This window comes from Chroicocephalus ridibundus, chromosome 4 (genome assembly GCF_963924245.1).
Source record: "Chroicocephalus ridibundus chromosome 4, bChrRid1.1, whole genome shotgun sequence".
NCBI lineage: Eukaryota > Metazoa > Chordata > Aves > Charadriiformes > Laridae > Chroicocephalus > Chroicocephalus ridibundus.
In genome coordinates, this window is record NC_086287.1 from 59,573,458 (window position 1) to 59,595,994 (window position 22,537).

The 22,537-nt window shown below is 36.3% G+C and overlaps 1 protein-coding gene across 4 annotated transcripts in view; it reads left to right on the forward strand.

Annotated features, from left to right (window-relative positions):
* The window catches only part of PPP2R5C (protein phosphatase 2 regulatory subunit B'gamma), an 86,254-nt gene that overhangs the window by 46,381 nt on the left and 17,336 nt on the right, over window positions 1–22,537 (forward strand). For all 4 annotated transcript variants that reach the window (XM_063332999.1, XM_063333001.1, XM_063333003.1 and 1 more), the window contains 6 exons: window positions 6,923–7,122; window positions 14,769–14,879; window positions 15,510–15,602; window positions 15,698–15,828; window positions 18,382–18,441; window positions 21,694–21,802. In XM_063332999.1, the coding sequence (XP_063189069.1) occupies window positions 6,923–7,122; window positions 14,769–14,879; window positions 15,510–15,602; window positions 15,698–15,828; window positions 18,382–18,441; window positions 21,694–21,802 (704 nt within the window). The remainder of the gene's footprint in view (window positions 1–6,922; window positions 7,123–14,768; window positions 14,880–15,509; window positions 15,603–15,697; window positions 15,829–18,381; window positions 18,442–21,693; window positions 21,803–22,537) is intronic.

Here is a 22,537-nt window from a genome sequence, read left to right on the forward strand (position 1 = left end):
GCGTTTCTTTTGGCAAAGAAATGCTTCTACAAGATCAATAATGTTCCAAATGAAACAACATACACAGCAGTATGTTTTATGTATTTTCTAGTCCAAGGGTTGCATACAACAATATCTTGCCTGCTTTGAGTTATCTGCAGCCAAACTCCCACTCCCAGGGTTGCTAGTTATAGTATAAAATATATTGCATATTGTATATAATCATAGTTCTTTCTTCTACTCCTCAAGGGTTTTTTTAAGTGCTGCTAGGAGTTATAGCTTTAATTAAACTTTTCCATGCATGAATTGGAAGATTTCTTCCCCATGCCACCCCCTCATTTCCAGTATCGTGTATTAGAATAGAATACCGTTAACTGGGAGAGTGTCATCTCTAAGTAGTCTTAATTATTGTCATCGTGATTTCAATAAAATCAGTGAAAACTGTAATGAGTTTGTCAAATAATAGAAATGCAGTAAAAACTAAGTTCTGTAACCTGGAAAAGTATTTCTTGCTTTGGATTAGGATAGCAATTTAACCATTTCAAAATAATGTTTTATCAAATGTTAGACAAGCTTTTGTAATCTTCTTTCTAGTTTTCTGTGATTGTCTTATATTCTTCTCTTTTTATGGACTTCATTGCTAGTTCTGGAAAAAGTGCTGATTCTGGGAAATCCCTGTTTTGACAGATTATGCCGTTTGTCCCATTCTTTTCAGTCCCTCTGCCTTCATGTCTGGCAGTTTCCATTTTTCTTACTCAAGATACTGAATTGTGCTTATTCTTTGAAAAAATGCTGCCATGGTACTGCCAACTGAAATGTCTAAGAAAACATTGTGAGATACTGAACTCCCCTTGTTGAAATACAACTATATAGTGCAAATTCCAAAGCTTCACTAAAGCTTTAATGCTGCTAGTTTAATGGACATCAAATTTGAAATACACTAAGTACTTGCTTTTGACCAGCAGAAGGGACCATGCTATCAATATACTTGATGATATGTTCTGGGTAGCATGCTAGTTGACAGTTAAATGTTGTTTTTTCCATATCATTAAAAACCCTAGCCCTGCAGTAGGTTTGCAGACACGTTCATCTCCTTGAAAGCAGGAGTCACCTTACATGCTTGAACTTTTGTCTTAACGAAGTGGTTACTTTTAGCATGTGATTTTTAGTTAGTCTTTTTTTCTATGACCTTGTTTTTGCTCATGCTGCTTCTCAGTGTGGTGGTCTGTATATTCTTTGACTTAAACCTCTGAGTGTGTTTCTGTATGAAAAAAAAATCTAGCTGCACATTTGGAATTAGAGGAATTTTTTTTTTACTGGGATGTGTGTGTACATAGTCTTATTGGTAGCTATGGGTATTTGAAAGTTTTAAAGAAAAAAGAGCTATTTTTCTTTTAATGAAATGGGGAGCTGTCAGCCCAGCAAAAGTGGTACCTCTGCTGAGCTTTTATATATGAGGAAGAAAGTGCTCACACAACTGAGATGAATTTTATCTTCTGTATGTATTTTCTGTGAATTATCAACCACATCTCTTGTTTTCTGCTTTCAAAATGATGTAACGTAGTGAGTTTTACTGATGACAAATTGTGTTTTGTGGTACAAGTTGTATCAACTGTTCTTCCTGTCAGAACATAACCTAAAAACTTTAAACTTCTAGCTTTATTTCAGTTCCAGTTTGTACTAGGAAACAGCTGTTTTGTGTGACATCTCTGGGTCACCTACTTACCCTGCCTTGCCTTTTGTCCTCCAGTCAGCAACTATTAAATTACACCATTGTCAGAGAAAAATGGGCTTCTGTGAAAAAGATAGAGGATGGATCAATCACCAATGCCCAGTGATGACACAATTACAATACAAACCTAAAAATCTAATTTTTAGATTTGAAGGAACATAAAAAATGTTAACCAGAGAACAGTAAGTTCTTTACAGTCTTACAATGCAAAAATATTCATGTGTCATACAATATTGAACATATGTTCATGCGCTTAAAAACTGAACTTCAGTATTTTCTTGTTTATTTTTACTTTTTCTATTTTGAATTTTCTTAAGCCAATCAAAATTTGTTTTAATATGAAGGCAGAAAAAAAAAATCTTGATTGTTTTGAAATATGTTTTGAGATCTATGTTTTAGTTCTTTAGCTATGCTGTACCTTAAAAAAACCATGGTGGTTTCTCAGGGTGTTACAGTCTGTTGGTAGCTTCTGGGTGCAGAATGATGCCACATCCTTGCTGAGAAGCAAGCAAGGACGGAGGGCGGACAGTTAACAGTGTGAACAGTTCATTTGCAGTGAGCTCGTTTACCTTTAATTCGCGGTAAGAACGGCTGAAGACATACCCAAACCTTCCAAGGAATCAGTTTTCATACAAAGTCGACTGTTTAAATTTTAGCTTTTACAACTGATTATCTGTGTTTTGCTAAGGCAGGCAGTAGCTGAGTAACTGTTCTTTCCTTTCAGTTTCCGTATCCCCAAACTGAGATATGGACTGAAAGTGCTGCCTTTCACAGAGTGAGATGTTTGTATAGTTAGTCTGATAATAAAAGCACAGCTGGTATCAATTATACAGTGGAAGGAAACATATTTTATACTCATGGGGAAGTTTATGTGGCAATGCCACAGTCTTAAGATGAGGTTGAAGATTTTAAGCTGATTAGCTACTACTGTATCAATACCTTTAAAATAGAAGGGGTAGAGCTTGCATCTCTTTAAGTGTGTCTTTTGTGGAAGTTATCTAAGTTATCCTGGGACTGGAAGGAAGGAAACTCTGAAAAACCTGAGCGAGACAAAAAGCTGATCCCTCAGGCCCAGAGGCTTACTATACTATTGTAGTACCTACCTCTTTTGATACTTTTTCTAGTGTATTTTTCTATCTTACAAAAAGGACAGTAGGATGAATAATGCAGATTTAGGCATAAAATATGCCATTACAATACTAGTGTAAATCTGTGTCAGGAATTGCTGGACATCCAATCCAAATGTAACACTGAAATTCTTTATGATTCTGAAAAACTGTGCTCCTGTTCCAGTAGAAGACCAGAAATGGTACTCATTTAAAGTATGATTACTGATAGGGATAAGCGTTTGGATTGAATAAAGAGTCTTAAGATTATACTAGTGCTACTGTTTAGAAACAAATTCTGTGAAAATGATGTAAATAGTGGCTAGCAAATGGAGGGGATGTGTCTTTATTTTGGTTTGATTTGGTTTTGGGGGGGGTAGCGTGGTGGCGTTTGGTTTGTTTTCTTAAAAACATTGCTCAGTGAATAGCTCCAAATGTCAGGTTTGGAATAATTGTAAGGAGTAGCTTCTGGATAACCATGGCCCTCCCATGGTTGTTGGGGAATGGAGCACCAGAGTTGCTCAATTATGGAAACCTTCACTTAGTAGCACCCTCTTCGAATCTGTCAGTTAACTACGTGGGGAACTGGAAGTCAGGGTTATAGCTTAATTGAAGTGCAATGTGATGTAGAAGTAATCAGGCAGTTAACTGAAAGAACTAACCAGATAGTCCCTGGCATGTGGCTGAGGAGAAATGACTTCTCGGAGCATCTCAGAGTTGCTCTGCAGGTGTGCATACATTCTCTGTGCAAAAATTACGGTCTACTCAAGTCAGCTTCTTACCCACCTTCTATTTTTTGTTATACTGAAATCGTCCTTTCAAATCTTAGAAGTAGGGATGATCTTGTTTTGAGGTCCATACATTTGAAAGCTATGGATGAACAGACCTACAGGGGGAAAGAAACTCAAACAAAACACAGTTCCTTAGAAATATGTGAGGTTCTCAGTCTCTATAAAGAACATCTCACTCTGCTAGAATAACAGGGATGACTGAGGTACTTAAAATAGTTAAGCCACTTCAAAATAAACAGCAATGGAGGTGGCTTGCCCTGTGAGGGTGTTTCTTGACCCTCTTAGTCCTCAGTCTTTAACTTCCGAGATTAGTAGTAATTACAGCTTTAATGCTTCCTCTCCTTTCAGGTTAGTGTACTGTAAATCACTGTAATTGTATGTCCACTGCTTGTATGATTATAGTCTCTATTTAGGCGTTGGATTTTGTGGAGTATACCATTCATAGCAGAGTATCCCTAAGTGAAATTGTATTGTTACGGTTCAGGTTGAACCACTTTCCGTTTTACAGTTAATTGGGAAAAAGTAACCACTCCAATCACTTTGTACATCTGAGACTTTCTACATTCAGGTCATGAATTTGGCTGGCTCTCAGTATGCAAACTACTTGATTAAATACTCTTTTTCTTTTTCCAGGAGAAATTATTCATCGCTATAGTTTTTAATCTAAATAGACAAAAGTGTGTGTATTCAGATAAAAAAAATTGTGTGGCTTCAACTACCTTCATTTTATACACAACACTCAACAGGAATTTTGTTTTATTTGCCAGAAAGTTGTCGTTCTGTTTAGGGACACGTGTCACTGTGCATCTTCTTTCTAGTTCTTGAAGTCTTCACTATCTGAGGTGTGTTGGTGACACTGAAGTCTGTAACTGGTTATGGTTTCTTTTGTGCACACTACATTTTTATTCTCTATGTTCTTCAGGGCTATTACTTTACAGGGGTTTTTTTTCTGGAATTAGTCTTCAGAGCAATTCAGTGTACATAATGTAAAAAAAAGATTGCCGGCCATTTTAAACCAAATATGTCCTCTAAGGTTATTATAACAGAAGTACTTCTGAAAACAAGTTCTCTTGGGGAGGGAGGAACTACTCCAGCTTTTGTTATCTTAAGCTTTTCAAGCACTTAAAGGAGAGCAACTCCTTGTATTTAACTAATCAACCGGACTGTAGATATCTGTCAGACGTTCAGTTTATTAGACAGTGTATTTATGTATTAGGTTCTGCGTGCTTATATTCAGTAGTACCACTTGAAATACTTTGTTTGATGGTAGCTCTTGCTGCTTGTGTTTAAGAAAATTTTAGCATTTTATGACACTCTAAGGAAAAAGAAAAGTCATCAATTGGAAGAAGTGGGAGCAAACTGCAGAAATATTTACAAAGGCAGTCTAGTCTTACTCGGTTATTTATTACGCTATTTATGTCTTAGCAGTTCATATCTAACAATAAAAAAGCCATTATACTGAAACATAATGTCTTATGGTGCTAATTTACACAGGCTTTCTATGCTGTGTTCACATTTCTTGTCTTAAGCTTAGTGCTGTAGTTATGTGGCCATTGTAGTTGGACATGAATTTTTGCTGCAGTCAAAATATGGTGCTACTGTCTTTACCTTTGTCCAGTTACTTTAGTATTTCCTAAGCATTAAAAGTTAGGGTCCTGATCCTGAAAGTTTTTGCTGTGTATAATGATCTGTAATTTCACATACATTAGTCATCTTAACTGCTTGTGGCATTAAGGCTAAAGCTCTGTAGGATTTAAAAGGCATAACTTGTTTTTTATAACTGTTGAAATGTTAGCCATAGGAGGTATTTTAATTTGTCAACATGTGAATGTTTATAAACAGCAGTCTAGTGTTAGTTTGTTCTGTTAGTTTGTTCTTAACAGTAACCTAAACTTAAACTTCTACATCTATATTAAGGCTTACTTTAGTTTCAAATTATAATTGGTGGGTTTATGTCAATGTAAGTATATTTTTTTTTAATTTTTTTGAAGATTCATTATTTTGGAAAATACTGATGGCAAAACTAGTGCTGGCTTACTTGCTTATTGATTCTGTGTATGAAGTTTGAACTGTGCAGTCTAATTTCACCATACATGCAAGTGCTAAATATTTAATTGTGGAGGATCAGCAGGGAGGATTAGGGGGTAAAGCACAGGAAGCGAAAATTGGGAGGTAAAAACTAAATTTTTATGACAACCTAGGTATCCTTGTCAAACAATAAAAATACCACTGCACAAAGACTGTGTAGGCAAGGCAACCTTTGTCTCATAAGGTTAAGTGAATAACAGTTATATAGACAATGAATTACAGAGTGTTACCAAAATAGTACACTCTACACGTGTACAAATATTCTCTCTTTTTTTTTATTTGTTACTGAAGATGAGGGAGTCTGGTCTCAGGATATTCTGAAGCCTGTGAAATAGTTTGAATAGGTATCACAGGAGACATCAAAATAGTTTCTTATCAGCTGCATCTGAGTGATGATAAACAATGAGTAAATATCAGATTGAGGTATTTACTAAATTTATTTTAAAATTTACTGTTAATTTTTTTCATATTTTGTATTCATCTTGGTGATTTAAGTATAGTCTTTTCTAGGCAGCCAGTGTTTAATTTTGCAGTGCTGGCCACAGGTAACCAAAGGGACTCCTGCAAGTGCTTAGGTTGATAATGCAAGCCTAACACTCCTATACATGAAACAAAATTTCAAAACAGTGTTAACAATAGACCAAATAGTTGAAGATCCTAAGTGCGTTGCTCCAGTTTCTTTAAATATTTCTTGTGTTAATTGGAAGTTTAAAAAAAACCTTTAATAGTTGTTCTGTGCCTAAATGTGGTTACTGCGTTGGAGGAGGCACTTGACATAAAAATGGATTGTGTGAGGTGGCAGTTCCTGGGTTTAAAAAGTGGCTCTGGCTTAAACCTAGTGCCAAAACTGAGGATCCACCCATTTATCTCTAATACTAAAACCAGGGTATTTCTACAAACGTGTCATAATATTTTTGTACACTGAGCTGTTTGGGGAATTCCTTGAGACATTTTTTTCAAGTATGTATTTTTTCCATCTCGTACCTATTTCTGGCAAAGGCAAGTATGCATCACTGTTGCAATTCTGTTAAATCATCCTGTCATATACAGTGTATTTTACTGGGGTTCATACTCTGGACCGTTATATTCCTGAAAGTTGTTTGAAGATTCAGAAAGATTCGCTTGTGGTCTTAAAGATTGCTATGCCTGCATCTCGGGAAATCAAATGGGGAAAAGAGTAAAGTCCACTACAATATAATTTATAACCAATTATTTTCACTTTTCAGATGTTCCTCCTGCTGATCAAGAAAAACTTTTTATCCAGAAGTTACGACAATGTTGTGTACTTTTTGACTTTGTTTCTGATCCACTAAGTGACCTAAAGTGGAAGGAAGTAAAACGAGCAGCTTTAAGTGAAATGGTAGAATATATCACACACAATCGCAATGTGATTACAGAACCTATTTACCCTGAAGTAGTACATATGGTAAGTGATTTAACAATGAGAAATATTTTGAATTTTTTTTAATTAACAGTTGCTTCTTTGGCTGTATTAATTTATCTTAAGAAATCTTACCAAAATCGTCAAAAAAAAAAAAAATCAGCTATGTTTGCACATCTGCAAAAAGGTAATATAACAGTGCTTTTAAATCCTGTTGCCAGTGTTAATTCCTCTTCTTCATAAGATAGTAACTAGAAACGTACACGAAGCAGAAGTAAATTATGGTTTAAGTTGGTAAAAATGAAATCTAGTATTAAAAAAAAAAAAGCATTGCCTTTTCTCCCCCACAAATCTTTGTGTTTTTTTTTTTTTTATTAGGTGTTTATGAAAATAGGGAGGAAAGTTAAATGCATTTAGCTGTTAAAAAAGCATGTAAATTGCAAACCTGAAAATCTGATTTTATTCTGTATTCAGAGGTGAGAATAAGAGTCAGACGTTATCTAGTACACAGGATGGCAGATGAGGGTTCTGGCTGGAACAAGCTACATGAACTGTTCAACACCTGCGTTGTTTCTGCTGTCTCGGTTCTTGTGGCTGTTTTCTGCAATACACAGAACAGAAAGCATCTTTTGAAACAGCCAACTACTAAGCCTGCAAGAAACTCTTGATCGCGTGTGTGACATGATGGTTTTTCCCAAGACTTTGTAACTCGGGGTGAATTTTCAGGAGGATAAGAAAACAGCATATCTTTAACATAAATATGAACTCAGTCAAATTTTGAGGTCCTCCTGCAAATCAGAGACTTTGAAGCTTCTTCAAAGATTCTAAGGATTTATAGTATGAAAGATGTTGCTTATTCTGAAGATTGCTTGTTATCTAAATCAGCAGTGTTTACTGATACAGAAGTTCTTTTCATGAGAACTTCTGCGTATGTGAGGATTACATATAACTCTAGATGTCAAACATGTACAGAAGGTGTTGGGGATGGTTAATGAGGAGTTGTGGGATCATGGCTTTTCCCATGTCTTGATAGCTTATTTATATCTCTGGTTTTTGCTAATTGATTGCTTGTTTTGGAATACTTGACACTGATTAAAGGGGAGTTATGAAAGAGAATAAGCTTGCTGAGAGTTCGTTTATGTAAAATGGAGTTCATGATGAGTTCTGGAATATCTATTTCAGACACTAGTGTTTGCTCTGTGTAAGAAGTCCTAACTGCACATAGTTTCATAATTCTGCCTTATGTCCCTGCATTATCTTCCTCCATCAAACTGTTACGGCCAGAATACATTTGTCTGAGGAGACTATGTATTTTATTCACTTTCAGATGCAACCAGTGGTAGTAAAGTCTGTGCTTCGGTCAGTTTAATAAATCTTGGCACAGAATTTTGCTACTATCTTAATTGCTGGGAGCACGCAGCATCTGTTCGACAATTCTTTCAGTGAATTTAAAATGTGTTTTATGTGCAAGGTTCCAAAGGGTACGGGATTTCCTTGCATGGGACTGATACAGCACTGCAATAGACACTGTCAATGAAGGCACCTGGCCCAGTGTTTTGAGGTTAAATTCAGATAACTATTCTTTTAGGCTGCTTTTATGGAACAACTTTCTTTTGGTCATCTGTTCTGAAACAACTGTATTACTCCTGCAGTAGTATTTTCAGCTTCTTCTAGGCATATATATGTAGATTGAGGTGTACTTTTGCTAAGTTCTAGCAGTAGATTTGAGTTGATTGTGTGGATTTTAACGAAAAATAAATCTAATGTCTTTGTGTACTTCAAGACTCTTAGAAGAGACATCGATAAGTTGTGTGCTGCTACTGCCACTGAATTATATTAATAAGAAACAGTGTTTTCAGTAAAATTAGGAGAGTGATCAAGAAATACTCAGATTTGAGAGTGGTTCTTGGTTTGGGAAGTTTGTGGAGTTGGTAGTTGGTGTAAGAATTAGGACTTTACTGTGCCATTCTGTTCATAACCTGGAGGTTACTCATTTACATATGAGTATATATAGATAGACATGAATATATATCTGGGTGTGTCAATTTTTGTTTGGTTTTGTTAACGTATTATTTAGGCCAAACACTTAGGGCCATGAATTTCACAAGTTACCTGTTTAATAATAATAAAATAATATGTTTTCTTTTTAGTAGCTTCAAATATTCTTTCTCTCTGTCAAGAGAAGCGTTTAACTTATCATCTGGTTCTTCTTTATTCTTTATAATTCTAGTGCTCGTGTCATGTCCACCCACCCTACCCCTCACCCTTATTTTTTCGCTTCTAGTGTCCTGGGGTAATGTATAGTAAGGTCTTGTCTTTAAGCTGTATTATATTCATCTAGTGGCTTAGTTCAATTATTTAATGTTAAGCATAAGTCTCCTTTTCAAAAGATATGAGAGGAATTAATTTCTAAAATGGATTTGATGTTATTCTCTAGAGCGGATGCAAGGGTTTCTTCCCTTCCTTCCTCAAAAAGGCAGCTGAATGTCCTTCACGTTCTTTTTACATTTCTAAGCAAAGATGTGATGGGAAATGAAATGTTTTTTGTTAAACGCTTGTATAACAAGTTCCATTTCTCAGGTATATAAGGTTGGATTGATTAACCTCAGAGCAGGAACGTACCTCTTTTCAAAACTATGGGACATATAGTCAAACGTCTGAATAAATCTTGCAAATTATAAATTTAGGTTTTTTCATCAAAAGGATCTGTTGCAGATTCTTATTTAGAAAATAATACATGGTTTGCGGTTTTTTTAGCTTGGCTTTTGAAGAAAACAGGGCTTTTTGAGCATGTTCTGTTGTACGCTAGTTTGTCAGAGGCAGTTTTGTAGAAAGTTGTGAGAAGTGCTAGCTATGTAGAATGCAGACCCAAATGAATGCCACTTTCCACCTCAGGGAAGGGTGGGCAATACCTGGATTGTATCTGTTTTAAGAGGGACTGTGAAAGTGAACATCAGTAGGGATATTCACTTCCCCAGCTAGCCAGCCGGAGGGTATTGAGGAGAGCTGAGAGGAGGCTGGGGCAGTACTGGATGTGGGGGGTCCAGGGTTGTAGCGTTCTGAGAAAGAAGTAGATCAAAAGCATGTATAAATACGGCTTGCTTATTTCTCTAGCTCCCAGAATAATTTTCTTCGTGGTGATGATGATGAAGTAGCGCTTGGGGATGATAAATCAGGATTTTTGTGAAGCACATAGGCTAATACTACCCTTCTGAATTGATAATATATAGGAACAGATATAATTTTATTTAGCAACTGAAGTGGTTTTCACTGCAACTTTTAACTAAATTACATAGTTATATGCATGGGAGGCTGATTTTTTTGTTTTGTTTTGGGAGTTTTGCAGATGTGTCTCTTTTTTCTTTTTTTTTTTTTTTTTTTTTACTCTGGTCTACAGTAAGAGATGTTGCTGTGAATAGAAGTGTACATTTACTTGTGGCTCTATTTAGCTATTAGGGTGGCTTTATTCACATGAATATAGACAGCGCAGACTTTGAGATCATATAGCTTGTCGTTCAGAGCCGTTCATGTCAGGCTTCACCCAGGCTGCTCAGCAGAAGGGAGGAGAAAATGTGTAACGATATCTTTGATACTTGCTGGAAAATATTCTCCAGCGTTATACAAAATGGGCCACCAGAAAAGCAGGGTCCATAACTACCATTACAGCAAACATATCTGTGAAGCGGTAAAAGGCAGATTGTTTGCTTTTCTTTCTTGTTATCCTGTCCTCCTAAGTTATGTCCTTTGGATTCAAGTATAGTCAGTGCTAACAGCACAGAGAGAATTTTGACATGCTAGCCCAAGTTTCATAAAGGTTTACATTTCATAAAATTGAGGGGGGCTTGTGGGAGCGGGGGGAGCTGGGGAGGGGATATGTTTAAATTATGCTATGTTCACTTAGTACTTCTGTGGGAAATTGGCCTTAGAGGTAGTTAGGCTTTGCAGCTTGTGTCTTTTCTGTTTGGTTAAAAGACTTAAAAGTTAGGAAGAAGCCTTTTGACAGAAAGATAAAGGTCTCGCTGATATTAATTCATTGTAAACTTTCCCAAATTTCAGTGACTTAATAGACAGGAGATTTTCAGGTTTGTGCCTTCACTGAGAGATGCTGCATCTTGATTTGAACGGTTTTGTGTTCTGTTGGTCGAGGATATAAAACACAAAACAGATCAAATCAGGCTTCGTTGGCTCCGTCGCTCATGGAACAAATTATTCTGATTTTGGGTTTTAACTCTTTCCATTTGATATTCTCAAAAATAAAAAATATAAAACATTGTACCTAACACCTTGCATGACCTGCCTTTTCTTCTTTATAGCGAGAGCCTGAGACTTTCTCATCTAGCAAAGACTGATTATTCTTCCATTTGCTGAACAACCTTAACAAGTTTTAAATTTCAGGTCTAGTCTTCCTGGGTTTGTTTGCTCAGAAGACCTTTGATTATTGTAAATCATCACCGCATTTTTTTTAAACAGTGGTTGGAGGTGGTTAGTTTCTTGATGTCCGTGCTTTTAAAAAAGGGGAACATAAAGATATTTTAGCTTTTGTTTTTAATTTTCTGAAAGAGTAGTTACTCTGATATACCAGTCTCAGACTGTATCAGACCTACATCTCAATTGCTGAAATGAAAGAATATCTTGAAGAAAAATAGAGCATCAGGATGACTTTTCCTTCATGGGAATATGATGTAAGTCTTGCAGATTTAGCTGATACAGTTTGATACTGCCTCCCACTGTCTGCTCTGCCATCTGTCAGATGTGAGATGGCAGGACAGCACATACATATGCTCCTTAGCCCTGCCAGTTAATAGGTAATTCACAGCATTATTTTAAACTGTGAATGGAGGTGTTGATGAGAAGAAGTCAGAATGCGAAGAGGGAAACAAGGCATTCTGATGCTTTTCCCAGAATCCCACCAAAGAAAGGTGCAATGCATTCCTCTGCAAAATAGCATCTTTAAACAGAGGCAGCTTAATCTGTCAGAGCTTACGAGTAATCTTGAAATGATCAGCAAGAAAGCTTTGATGTTGTTTAAAAAAAAAAAAAAAAGACAAACCCAAAAAAACCCTCAGTAAAAGATGAGAAAAGAATAAAAATGGCACATGTGATTATTATCTGCGATGGAATTTGAACATAGTAAAGACTGAAATTGTGGCACAAAGAATAGATTTTTTTAAATGTGATACTGGAGTGGACCTTGCATTCTGAATAGCTACATTATAAGCAGACTCAAACTTGTAGGGTTTAGGGGTTTTTCCTTAAATTGAGCAGTATTGTACACTTGTTGAAAGCGTAGGAACCTTTCAGCTGATGAAGTAAATAAAATGTTCTTTTGCATCCTTAAATAAGACATTCAGTTCAGTGCAAGTTCCAATGGGCTAGTGTTTTCTTTTCTAGCTGGTCCAGGAGATGCCCTGTACTGGCATGTGTGCTGAGCCAACTCTTGGTTTTTCTTGAAAAGGCTCTGTAAAGGTTTCTGCTGCTCCTGGTGATGTAGCCTTTTGCAAAGAATTTTCTTTTTCCTAGCAAATCAGCTTCTCTGTCCTGTTGTCTCTTATGTTGCCAGATTTAGGAATTGTATTCTCACATTTTCCCCTAAATACTTGCAAAAAGATATCTCCAATCTGCTACAGCAATAGAATATCAATAACAATGTATAGGTTAACTCTTACCAGTGCTTGTGGTAGATATTTTGGACAGAGTATATGCATGCCTTATGCTAAGGCTCCATGCAGCCAGCTGCAGCCGATTTGTTAAATCAGTTTTGTGCAGGATGTAGCTCTCCATTCAGCATTGCCACCATTCTCATTGTGAGCAAAAGTTTACCAAAATTTACTTTAAAATGCCTTAGTATTTTTATAAAGCACAAACATGATCTGTGCATTTGAAAGCACTTCAGTCTTGTAAGAAGGAATAGACTTGAAGAGAATTTCTTTATGGAGCCTAATACACTCAATCGTTATGAAGGGGTTAGGACAGTACACCACTGTGTTTTTATTTTGGCAGTCTTCTCATCACTTCTGCAATGTTCGAGTTGCTGAGAGACTGAGGCATTTGTCTCAAAGGATCATTCTGAAGTAGTGGAGGTGGTTTGGGACTGTATACTGATTGGAATTGATCTTAATTTTTTTATTTTATTATTCCGTACAAAAATAAGTTTAGACTGCTTGGTACTGGCTTGATAATGAGTAAGCAACAAAATAGAACAAGACAGTCTGAATTGGGTGCCTTTATGTGGCTAAATAGATTACTTTTTTTCTACTTGCTCAGCAATTTGGTTGTCTCCTACCAGCATCTGCCCTACCTCATACTCTGGATTACAAGTGGAATTGAGGAATTAGTGTCTTTTCAGAACTGACAGCTATAGCCGTCTTGGCTAAACAGTTAAAGGCTTTCTCAGGTTTTCTTACTGGCAAACGCAAAAACCTGTTCCCTCCAACTTGCTCAGTAAAGTTTTAATCATTAACTCCTCAGGGTGTGAGAACATCCATTTGAATCACTAGCTAGTTGTATCTCTCTTACCCATAAAGAAGCCAGCTGGTTTTACTAGCTGTCATTGCAAGTGGAGAATTTAGGATGCCACACACCTTTTAAGTCTTTGCACCATTCTAGGTGAGGTTATTGTTGAGAATGCGTGCTAAATTTATCCCAAAAATCATGTTAAGTTGTTTTTTTTTTTTCAGCCAGCTAAATGCGTTTTATTTTGCGTTTGTGATTGTATGCATTGTGTAAATTGATATAAATGTGATTATTTCTGGTTATATATTCTTATTGTAAAAAAATTGAAGCTATGTGTATTTAGTGATGGGTTTGTTTTGCCTAGAACAGGACCTCGTAGAAAAGTTTTCTCTCCATATGACAGGGAATGGGGTTTTTTGTCTTTATTAGGGACTTTGAAACTCATGTTAAAGGGATTTGTGAAGAGTACTACTTTGATTCATACATAGTATGAATGTACATCTAGACAAGCACTTGGAAACACAAAAATAATTTATCTGTGTATATATGAGCAACTTGAAAAGCATCTCATCTTTGTAGTCTGCTCCACTTCCCTGGGGATGATAAACAGTTTTCAGGGGTTTGAGAATTGAGATGAAGTGAGACTAAAGGATTAGGATGTGCATTTCTCCCCCCTCAGTGCCCCCTGATGGCAGGTAGATGGACGTGGTTTAAGAGAAATACCGCAAAGAGGGGGAGGGAGGAATTTGGTTTTGAAGTGTTTCCATGTGTGTATACCCATGGTGCGAAATGAAACTCATAGTATTTTACAGAGAAGAACAGTTGCGGGTAATCTTTGTTGTGCGTCTCTGCTTCTGACTTCCACTTTTGCAGGTTTTTGCAAGGCCTTGTAAAGTGTATATATAAAAAAATGTTTGTGTAAACATTTTGTATACATTTGCATAAGCTTTTAAAGTGTGTGTGCGTAAAGAGATCAGAGCAATCTCCTCACAAAACATATCCTGACAGTAGGTTTGTGCTTTAAGAGAGTACTGCATGGAAAAGTGTTCTCCAAGTTAGAAATCTTTAAGGAAGAATGAATGTACCTCATTTTTTAAACTACAGGATTATATAGCTTGTATTATTGCAAATATTAATGAAAATAGTTCATGTAAAGAATTCTCAGTCAAAGCCACCTTTGAAGTCTTTATTTAATCATTTGCTTGTTTCAAAGTTCTTAAAGGCACATGTGATTTCAGTTTGCAGTTAATATGTTTCGAACATTACCACCATCTTCCAATCCAACGGGAGCAGAATTTGATCCAGAGGAAGATGAACCAACCTTAGAAGCTGCATGGCCTCATCTACAGGTATTTGACAAAGACTAGGACGTCACAGTCGAATTGAATTTTGACATCAAAGTCATGGTTTATCAACTCAAAATTGTTTAGGTTATGTGTTTATCTCATGTCAATTACATTTCTCTGCAATATTGAAAATACATTTCTTGAATTTAAACTGATAATCTTTAAAAAAAAAAAATCTGTTAGTATATTATAGGTTAAAGGCTTGTTGTTTCTTGCAGTACAGATGTAACTGCTGTGATTTTAAATGAGCTTCCGTTTGTCACTGTGAATGCTTTGATCTGATTCTGGCACAGCTTTAGCTTTCAGAGGTACCGTGGCAAACGGAAGGGAACAGAGAATCTTCAAAACACGTACTTCTGGGCATGATGAATTTTAGATTGCTGGATGTCATTTGAGTAAAATTCTATTGATGGAGCTCAGCAGAATTTCAATGCAGTTTGAAGAACCTTAAGTAGTTCTTGTACTTTGTCAGAAGAGCAAGGGCAAAGCTTTTACTGTGTGGTACATAGATAAATATAAATAGAAACATAATGCAGTTCTGAGCAACTAGTTAGTAATTTTGGTAATGTGCTGCTTATAAAATGGTTCCTTGTTTAAAAGACTAATGCTGTTTTTCTTTGGGTTTTTTTTCAGCTTGTTTATGAATTTTTCTTAAGGTTTTTAGAATCTCCAGATTTTCAACCTAATATAGCTAAGAAATATATTGATCAGAAGTTTGTATTACAGGTGAGGTAAAAAAAAAAAATAACTTCAAGCTCTATATTATTTTTATAATGCGTTAGATTCAAGTAAAGCTCATTTCTTCTTTTCCCTCTTTGCAGCTTTTAGAGCTCTTTGACAGTGAAGATCCTCGTGAAAGAGATTTTCTTAAAACAACTCTTCACAGAATATATGGGAAATTCTTAGGCCTAAGAGCTTACATCCGGAAACAAATTAATAATATATTTTATAGGTATGTCAATATATTTGTATTAAGGTGCATGTGATCAGGTATACAACTAAAAATACTCCAAGACGCTGCTAGCAATTTGTTTTTAATTCTTGGTAAGTTTATACTCAATATTGCTACATCTAATGATAATTAATATCAGTCTGGGAGATTTAAATTAGGGTAGTCTTGCACACAGCATAAACTTGGCAGCTGAAATTTGAGTTAGTATGTGATTCAGTGGGTGGTTTGGTATCTTTATCTGCGAGGCTTTTTTTTCTTATTGGGCAGTAGTATTTGTATTACAGTAGTGCCTTAATAAAATGTAGTTCTTCATAATGTAGAATTTGGGCTCAAATCAAGTCACAGATAAGGAATTTGCTTGAAAGAACATATTTTCTTTCCTCAGAACTGAGATATACTGAGATATACCATTTAGTGCTCATGAAATATGTTTTTAATTGCCATAGAATGAACTGTAGTATTATCCCCGATATAAATAAATAAATAAATGTAAAGATGAAAAATGAATCCACTGTATTACCAAAGGTCTTTACAAGTGTATTTTTACTGCCATTATGTCAAGTGTGAATGCAAGGTTATTGTGTCTGCCTTTTAGTCTTTTAGTTTTGGTTCGCTTCTCTTTTGTACAAATAATTATGTTGTACATCGGTTTTACACTCCTTCCATCTTGCTTCCCTTCCCTTCTTCTCTGCTGCTGTTGTTTTCATCCCAAAATGAATGTGTGATGCTACCCCTTTAAGAAAATAGCAAAAAGCTGCCACATTCTCGGTGCTGTCTCCTGAATGGCACCCAGCAGTACCAGCTGTAGAGGGAGCTTGTCTCCCCTGTCTATGGTAACAAGTGAGCCTTTAGAACACACACAGAGGGGCTACTTTAAAATAATTATTAAGCCTCTTCTGTCTTGCAGATAACTACTCTTGACTGGACGTGTCAGGAGCCAGTATGTCCTAAGGGCAAAGCTCAGGTGTATCTTTCAAAGATGTAAATTCTCCCCCTCGCCCCCCTGCCCCCGCATATAGATTTTATTAAATTAATTCCAAAAAGCATCATTTTGTAAAATATCTGAACCAGATGGTACAACAGCATCACGGGGTATTATCATGCACTTCTGAACAGTGTTTTTATTTGCCACTTCTTCCACTTTACTGTTAGTGATAATGGAAGCAAAGTCTTCAAACACAGATAGTTCTGGTGCAAAGAAAGACTAAGAAATGTTCCGGTCATTAGATCAACTTTGTAATAGCTTGTATAAAAATATTTTTTCAATCTGAAATTTATAATGGATTTTATATAGTTTGCACTGTACAGGCTATCTTTCTCTACCAAGTTGTAGGGGGAAAAAAAATTAAATAGAAAACCTCACTTAGTTGTATCACATTCAGGAGCTAGAAGTTGAAACATTTTGCATCCAAACGTAAACTGGTGTTCCTGGACATGAGCACCAGGGAGGAAAGTTGTTTCAACTTCTGTCTTGAATTAGTGGATTATGCATGGTAAGCTCTTAAAGTATGTGTAAAATTTTTCAAAATATTTCCTTTTCTTATACTTTTTCCTGCAAGTTGTCAGTTTGTTACTGTGTTTACCTAAGAAATGTGTGGTCTTTATTTGTCACTGACCAGAATTGCCTGAATTTTGTCCTCATAGTGCATTAATCTACTTTTTCCTAATGTAAAATATATGTATATTTTTAACTATTGAACTTTTACGTTCCTGTTAATTCAGTCCAAAGCTTTTCGTATCATTGTCTTTAGTTTTGCTTGGAATTGTTCTGAATTATATGGAAAGGGTCTTTAAGGAGAAAAAAACCAGTCACATCAAATATTCCGGATTAAAAGTAGCTGTTAAATGTGTCATTTTTAATGTGTCTGATTTTCAAATAGAAAAATATTTTCAAACGAGTGGAATTATTTTCTCATAAGCGTAAATTTTTGTAACTATTTGCAAAATACCTGAAGTTGGACATAGAACTTTCTCAATAAATTTACACTCAGGCAATTTGGAAGAAGGGTGGAAAGGTGATTGCCTAGTAAATTACAGTGCTCTGTCGAAAGAAAATTCAGGAAAATTTGACTACTTGTGTTTATTACAGACCCTTTTGTATGCACAAAAGTCTGTAATGTCAAAGAGCTTTTTCAATCCATAAGTAGTAACTGTTTGAACACCTTGTGCTTGCAGGCATTATAGAAGGTTGAGTCATGGCATTTGATTATGCCAGATGCTCTTGTGTTATTTTAATATTTAAAGCATTGTTTGCTGTGTTCAGTTTTGCCTTATTAAAATGGCGTAGAATAGGAGTATTGGAAAAAGCTCAAGTCTGCTGCTTTGTTAAATGTGGGAGAAAAGAGCAAGCACTTGTCAACATTGAAAGCAGCTTGATGTCCTATTGATTTGCGTTTCCACAAAGTTTCTCTTCCACTATGTGTTTCTGTTTTCTTTTTACTGAGTGACTAAAACCTGGGAGGTCAAGGTTAACTGTAATGTTAGACGGGGATCTTGGTGTTAGATTTGTATCTCTCTTCAGCAGTAGCTGAGTAAAACTTTTCATTTATTTAGGTTTATTTATGAAACAGAACATCACAATGGCATAGCAGAATTACTGGAAATACTGGGAAGGTAAGTTGTAAGTTTTGCTTAATTAAACTTGCTTCAGAGTAGACTTCAAAAATCAAGTTGGGGATTGCAGATTGCTTTGAAATAAGATTAAAATTAACAAGATTAAAATTTCCTGCTCTACTCAGCGCTTGTCAGGTCACACCTGGAATGCTGTGTTCAGTTTTGGTTCCTGCTACCCAAAAAAGATGTGGACAGGCAGGAGGGGGTCCAGAGATGATCCAAGATGGTCCAAGGCCAGGGAAGCCTGCCATGTGAGGAAAGGCTGAAAGAAGTGGATTTGTTCAGCCTTGAGAAAAGAAGGCTTAGGGGAGACCTTGTCACCATGTTCTAGTATTTAAAGGGTGGCTGCAAAGACGATGGGGCCTCCTTTTTGCAAGGAGTCACATGGAAAAGATGAGGGATAATGGGTGCAAATTAATCCTGGGGAGGTTACGATTGGACACAAGGAAAATTTTTCATAATGAGAGCAATCAGCCATTGGAATCAGCTCCCCAGGGAAGTGATGGATTTCCCAACATTAGACACTTAAGATTCAGCTGGATGGGGTGCTGGGCCATTTTGTCTAGACTGTGCTTTTGCCAAGAAAGGTTGGACCAGATGATCTTTGAGGTCCCTTCCAACCTGGTATTCTATGATCCTATGAAAATAGCTTTGTATCATGTGTCAAAGCTGTAATGAGGAGAAAAAGTTTTGTGTAAGATTGCAAAAACTTGGACTTTTTGGCAATGTTTTGGGATGAGACAGTTTTTTAAATCTTGTTTTCTAAGTCTTATTTTCTAACTTAGGATCCTTGTAATTAATACTAGTTGTAAAGCAACTGCAGATAACATGTAATGAGTTGAAATTTGTTCAAAAATTCTTGCAACATCACTAAATGCGTAGCAGGTAAACAAAGGAAGCACAGGTTATGAAACTTCAGAAAACTTCTTTTGTCAATCACGTCATTTTGCAAACTTCAGTGATGCATCTGAAAGCCCTTGAAACTAAAACTTTGCAAGCTGATAGCCTCATCAAAACTAATGTGGTTTTTTTCAACGGCTTTCTCTAATCCATGTGCAAGCTTTTGGGTTTTTACACATTAATACACTTCAAAAGCTTAGTTAGGTTTACTTTTATCACGTTGCCATATCTTTGCACCTAAAAATAGCAGGTCAGCAAGAGCAGGTTGCTCAGGGTTGTGTCTGGTTGGGATTTGGATGTCTCCAAGGATAGAGACCACACAACCTCTCGGTGCAACAGGTTCCTATATTTGACCATGCTCACAATCAAAAGGGTTTTTTTCTTATGTTTGAATAAAGTTTCCTGTGATTCAATTTGTGCCCATTACCTCTTGCCCTTTCACTGGGCACCACTGAGAAGAGTCTGAGCGCGTCTTTTTCACACTATCCTTTCAGGTATTTTTACACATGGGTAAGATCCCCCTGAGCCTTCTCTTCTTCAGGCTAAACAGCTTTCTCAGCCTTTCTTTGTGTGTCAGATGCTTCAGCCTCTTCTTTATCTTCATGTCACTTTACTGGCCTCCCTCCAGTATGTCCACATCCTTCTTGTCCCGGGGAGCTCAGAGTTGAACCCAGCACTCCAGATGTGTCTCCCCAGGGATGAGCAGAGATGAAGGATCACCTCCCTCAGCCTGCTGGCAATGCTGTTGAAATTGGAAAGATGTTTTAAAATTTCCTAGGTCTACATGTCTGCCCAGAGTAGTTCTTTAATTTTCAATGAAATGTTCAATGATTAAAGGAGTTACATATCCATCGTTACTTCAACATACTATAATCAAGATATACTGAAGACTGTGTAAAGCTTCAGTACTAACTAGAATATGAAGCTAAATCTTCAAAACTGTTATTAAGTCACCAGCTTTTTCATTCTTGTTTTTGGTTTTGTTAGGTTAGCTTTAAGTGTTACAAACTTAAGTTTGGTTTTTTGTTTTCTCTGGCTTCCAAATCAAAATTTCTAGTAGCTAAATGAGGCTTCCAAGCTGTAACTGTTCTGTATTGGTTTCCTTTGCTAAGTGCTATATAATGCTGGACAAATGAACACATCCAGTAGGAATTATTAATGTGGTTATGTTTTTTTCTGACAATCATCTCTTGACAGGATTGCAGAATTTCTTCACACTCAATTGAGGCCAAACTTGCCCTACAATTCTGCTCCTCTTTATTGCTAACAATCGTTAAAACGCCTTGGAGAAACTTTTTTTTTTAAATTAAGTTAAGGTATATTTGTCAAGTATTTGGAAGTTGTGGCAAGAACACCATAGAAACGTTAATGTAGAAATGGGGTTTTGATATTACGCTCTGGGAGACTTCAGGAGGAATGACCTCATATCCTCAAAATAGTTGTGCAGTCATTACCAGTGAAAATTATTTTAAGCATGTGCAGCAAGGGTGAGCAAGTGTTAGTTAGTAAGCTTTAATTCTAGGACATCATCTGATTTCTGAGATCTGAAATATATGTAACTCTGAATTTTTTAATGTGGGTTTTTTTTTTAAGATAAGTTTGGCAGGTTCCTTTTGCCTGGGTACCGTCTGTCCTTGTTAGTGAAGAGAAAAGCCTTAAAATGAATAAAATAGGATTTAAAATCGTAAATGGGCAATAGGATTCTGGATGTTTTAACTGATGTTAATGCTAGCAAAGTGAGTGAACAGAGAACACTGTTGTAATACTGTGGTTTTAGGTAAAGGTGCCATTGACCCGGTTTTGAGCCACGTCTGCACTCAGCTGTAACTGGGGTGTTGTGTGTTGAGATGCTGTTCGGTTATATGCTAGGGTCTTGCAGAAATAGCAACATTTTAGTAGAAGTCATGTTTTGACTTGTCTGCTGTCCTGGATTGATCTCTTCTACATCCAGTCTCTGGTTCATTCTTTAATTCCATGAAGAAGCTGGGAGAAATGTGGATTCAAAGCTTTGATGATAATGAATGGTTCATAGTGAAAATTGGAATCTGAAGCGTAGGTATAGTCATGTGTGTTGCTTGGAAGAAGAATTCGGGGCCTGTGAAAGACTTGGGTGAGGGATGGGTGGAGGTTGATTTGACTATTCTGTTCATTTGTAATCTTTAGAGAACTGGATCAAAAATTAAATAGTCTCTGGTCCATGCTTAATTTGTAAATTTTTCTGTTGCATCATGTTCTCCAGGAGATGGCAAAAAAAAAAAAGCGCTGAAATCAAGGATTTTGCGATATTCTGTACAGAACTGCAGATTTTGTATAATTACTGATTTTTATTTTTTAAATTTCTTTCCCTGGCAGCATAATTAATGGATTTGCCTTACCATTAAAAGAAGAGCACAAAATATTCCTATTGAAGGTTTTGTTACCATTGCACAAAGTGAAATCACTCAGTGTCTACCATCCACAGGTAAGTTTTGTTCAGCACTTTTCGTACTAAAGTAAGTTTGCCTAGAGAGGTCAGGGGGACTCTAGTCATTCTGACGTGGATTCCGTCCTAAAAGCCAACACTTCCCTGCTAACTAACCTTGGGTAAATTACTTAATATATGTACCTATAATGCTTCACTTGTTGAGGGGAAAAAAACCCCAAACCTCTGTGTGTGTTTTATTTTATTTATATTTATATTTAAAAAAATACCTTTCTTTAAAAGCACTGTAGTGTTTATAGATGAAACACATGAAATAGTTGGTTAATATGAGAGTTCTTGATATTTATCCCTGCACAGAATTTGTTTATGTTGTTCTTGTCTGTAATGTTCAGACATACAAAAATTGCAGAAAAGCATGATTTTAATGAATGTCATCTATAAACAGTTTTTTGTAAACTACATGGAGCATTTCAGCAGAATTCAGTTACTTACAACTGTTGATGTTTTGAAAGGAATTGGGCACTTACTAGGACATCATTATTTAATTCAATAGATCTTTTTAGAAGTACACATCAAAAAACAGGGCATCTCAGTTGTACCGTGATTTTAAGGCAGCTGTATCTTTTCTGTGCTGAATTTAGTCCCATTCAGAATTCCTGGAGAAGTGGGAAATCGTAACAGTGTTAGAGAAAACAGTAGTATTGTGATGTGTTGAAATTGTCTCCGTGAGAGGTTGTTAAACAGCTTTGCTTTTTTTAATTTGAAAGTTCAACA